We start from the raw sequence: 2,823 nt of genomic DNA on the forward strand, positions 1-2,823 counted from the left end.
TTCCTTACAATATCATAAGGCAGCCAATTATGTATCTAATGTTAGCGTGGAATAGGTCTGCCAGCCATTTTAAGTTTATCCTCTCTTGTTAAAAAAAATATTTGAGTAGAATATTGTGAAGTGAAGTGAATTATATTTACAAACCCCGTTTCCATACGAGTTGGGAAATTGTGTTAGATGTAAATATAAACGGAATACAATGATTTGCAAATCCTTTTCAACCCATATTCAGTTGAATGCACTACAAAGACAAGATATTTGATGTTCAAACCCATAAACTTTTTTTTTTTTTTTTGCAAATAATAATTAACTTAGAATTTCATGGCTGCAACACGTGCCAAAGTAGTTGGGAAAGGGCATGTTCACCACTGTGTTACATCACCTTTTCTTTTAACATCACTCAATAAACATTTGGGAACTGAGGAAACTAATTGTTGAAGCTTTGAAAGTGGAATTCTTTACCCTTCTTGCTTGATGTACAGCTCAAGTTGTTCAACAGTCCGGGGTCTTGTTGTCGTATTTTACGCTTCATAATGCGCCACACATTTTCCATTGGAGATATGTCTGGACTGCAGCCGGGCCAGGAAGTACTCTTTTATTATGAAGCCACGCTGTTGTAACACGTGGCTTGGCATTGCTTTTCTGAAATAAGCAGGGGCGTCCATGATAACGTTGCTTGGATGACAACATATGTTGCTCCAAAACCTGTATGGACCATTCAGCATTAATGGTGCCCTTCACAGATGTGTAAGTTACCTGTGCCTTGGGCACTAATACACCCCCACACCGTCACAGATGCTGGCTTTTGAACTTTTCGCCTATTACGATCCGGATGGTTATTTTCCTCTTTGTTCCGGAGGACACCACGTCCACGGTTTCCAAACATATTTTGAAATGTGGACTCGTCAGACCACATAACACTTTTCCACTTTGCATCAGTCCATCTTAGCTCGGGCCCAGCGGCATTCCTTGGTGTTGTTAATAAATGGGTTTTGCTTTGCATACCAGAGTTTTAATTTGTACTTACAGATGTAGCGACCAACTGTAGTTACTGACAGTGGTTTTATGAAGTGTTCCTTAGCCCATGTGGTGATATCCTTTACACACTGATGTTGGTTTTTGATGCAGTACCGCATGAGGGATCAGCGGTCCGTAATATCATCGCTTACGTGCAGTGATATCTACAGATTCTATGAACATTTTGATGATTTTACGGGCTGTAGATGGTAAAATCCCTAAATTCCTTGCAATATCTCGTTGAGAAATGTTCTAAAACTGTTCGACAATTTGCTTACAAAGTGGTGACCCCCACCCCATCCTTGTTTGTGAATTACTTAGCATTTCATGGAAGCTGTTTTTAAACCAAACCATGGCACTTTCACGCCAAAAACCTTCCCCCCCGGAAGAAATTTGGCGTGACAGCCCCTCTAATGCTTGAAGGACCTCAATGAAGGTGGAAGGACCTTAAAGCAGCCCAAACAGTTGCCTGTTTTAAAAGCATTATAATTGGCTAATTGTCTTGGGGGGAAATAACGGTGAGGAAATAATATTAGCATTCCAGCATGCTAACCTTTCAAGCTATTTTTGCAGCTGTAACCTTTAAGAGTCATATAACTTGGTATTGTCACGCCCTCATTGGGGTCCTTCAGGCATTAGAGGGGCTGTCACGACAAATTTGGCGTGACAGCACCCACCTGTTCCCAATTAGCCTGCACACCTGTGGGATGTTCCAAACAAGTGTTTGATGAGCATTTTTCAACTTTATCAGTATTTATAGCCACCTTTCCCAACTTATTTTTCACGTGTTGCTGGCATCAAATTCAAAAGCTAATGATTTGCAAAAAAATGTTTATCAGTTTGAACATCAAATATGTTGCCTTTGTAGCATATTCAACTGAATATGGGTTAAAAATGATTTGCAACTCATTGTATTCCATTTATATTTACATCCAACACAATTTCCCAACTCATATGGAAACGGGGTTTGTAATATAGCCGGTGCGTGATCACGTTTAACGGTTCACGAGGGGCCAACACGCCGCGTGCGCGCGCCATCAACAGGTACAGTGGGGGTCAGCATTAACGGCACAGGTGACAAACATGTGTGCTTTAATATCACATCTGGTCGTCAAAGTTGCACTGGCGAGGAGAGATGTCAACAATAAGGTGTCAGCGAGACATTTGAGTTAGTTTAACACTCCAGCCGCGCGCTGTCATGTTGAAGCTGCATTGAAGGCAACGCAAAACCGCGCGAGTCTCAATATCAACATAAACATGCTGGACTCGATGTAGTTCCCGGACTGTTTCCGCCATGAACGTCGTGTGTGACAGCACTTCAGACTAAAGACGCTGGAACTAGAAGAGCCGCGAGCGACCTTACAGGAGAAAATTCTGCAAACGGGGAAAAGGATAATGATTTCGGACAGCTCCTTACCTTCAGTTCCGCACTCTCCGCCATCTTGTATTCCTCTGCGCAGGCGCGGTGAGCGAGCCCGGAGACTGGGACGCGCTCGACGCCGCGTGAACGCGCACTGAGATTGGGCGGCAATTAGAGACCGAAACGACGACAAAAACACACAATATGCAACTGTCTTTACAATCAATCAATCAATCAATCAATGAATCAATCAATCAATCAATTCCTTTATTGTCATGGTCATTACACATATTAAAAAGTGGCGCTTAAATAGTTTGACATCATTTCATTATTATCAGACTAGTCAATTTTTTTGTTACAATAGTACGACTTTATGTATCTTATGTCAATATTTTTTATTTTATTTCCAGTAACCATTGGAAAGCACCAACAGTAAATTGGAGGAT

At 41.6% G+C, this 2,823-nt stretch overlaps 1 protein-coding gene across 1 annotated transcript in view; it reads right to left on the reverse strand.

Annotated features, from left to right (window-relative positions):
• The window catches only part of LOC133542916 (E3 SUMO-protein ligase PIAS1-like), a 173,406-nt gene extending 170,845 nt beyond the window's left edge, over positions 1 to 2,561 (reverse strand). Inside the window, exon 1 of the mRNA XM_061887176.1 lies at positions 2,435 to 2,561. Within this exon, the coding sequence (XP_061743160.1) occupies positions 2,435 to 2,458 (24 nt within the window). The 5' untranslated portion in view covers positions 2,459 to 2,561. The remainder of the gene's footprint in view (positions 1 to 2,434) is intronic.
• Between the last annotated feature and the right edge of the window lie 262 nt (positions 2,562 to 2,823).

This window comes from Nerophis ophidion, linkage group LG25 (assembly GCF_033978795.1).
Source record: "Nerophis ophidion isolate RoL-2023_Sa linkage group LG25, RoL_Noph_v1.0, whole genome shotgun sequence".
NCBI classification, from domain to species: domain Eukaryota; kingdom Metazoa; phylum Chordata; class Actinopteri; order Syngnathiformes; family Syngnathidae; genus Nerophis; species Nerophis ophidion.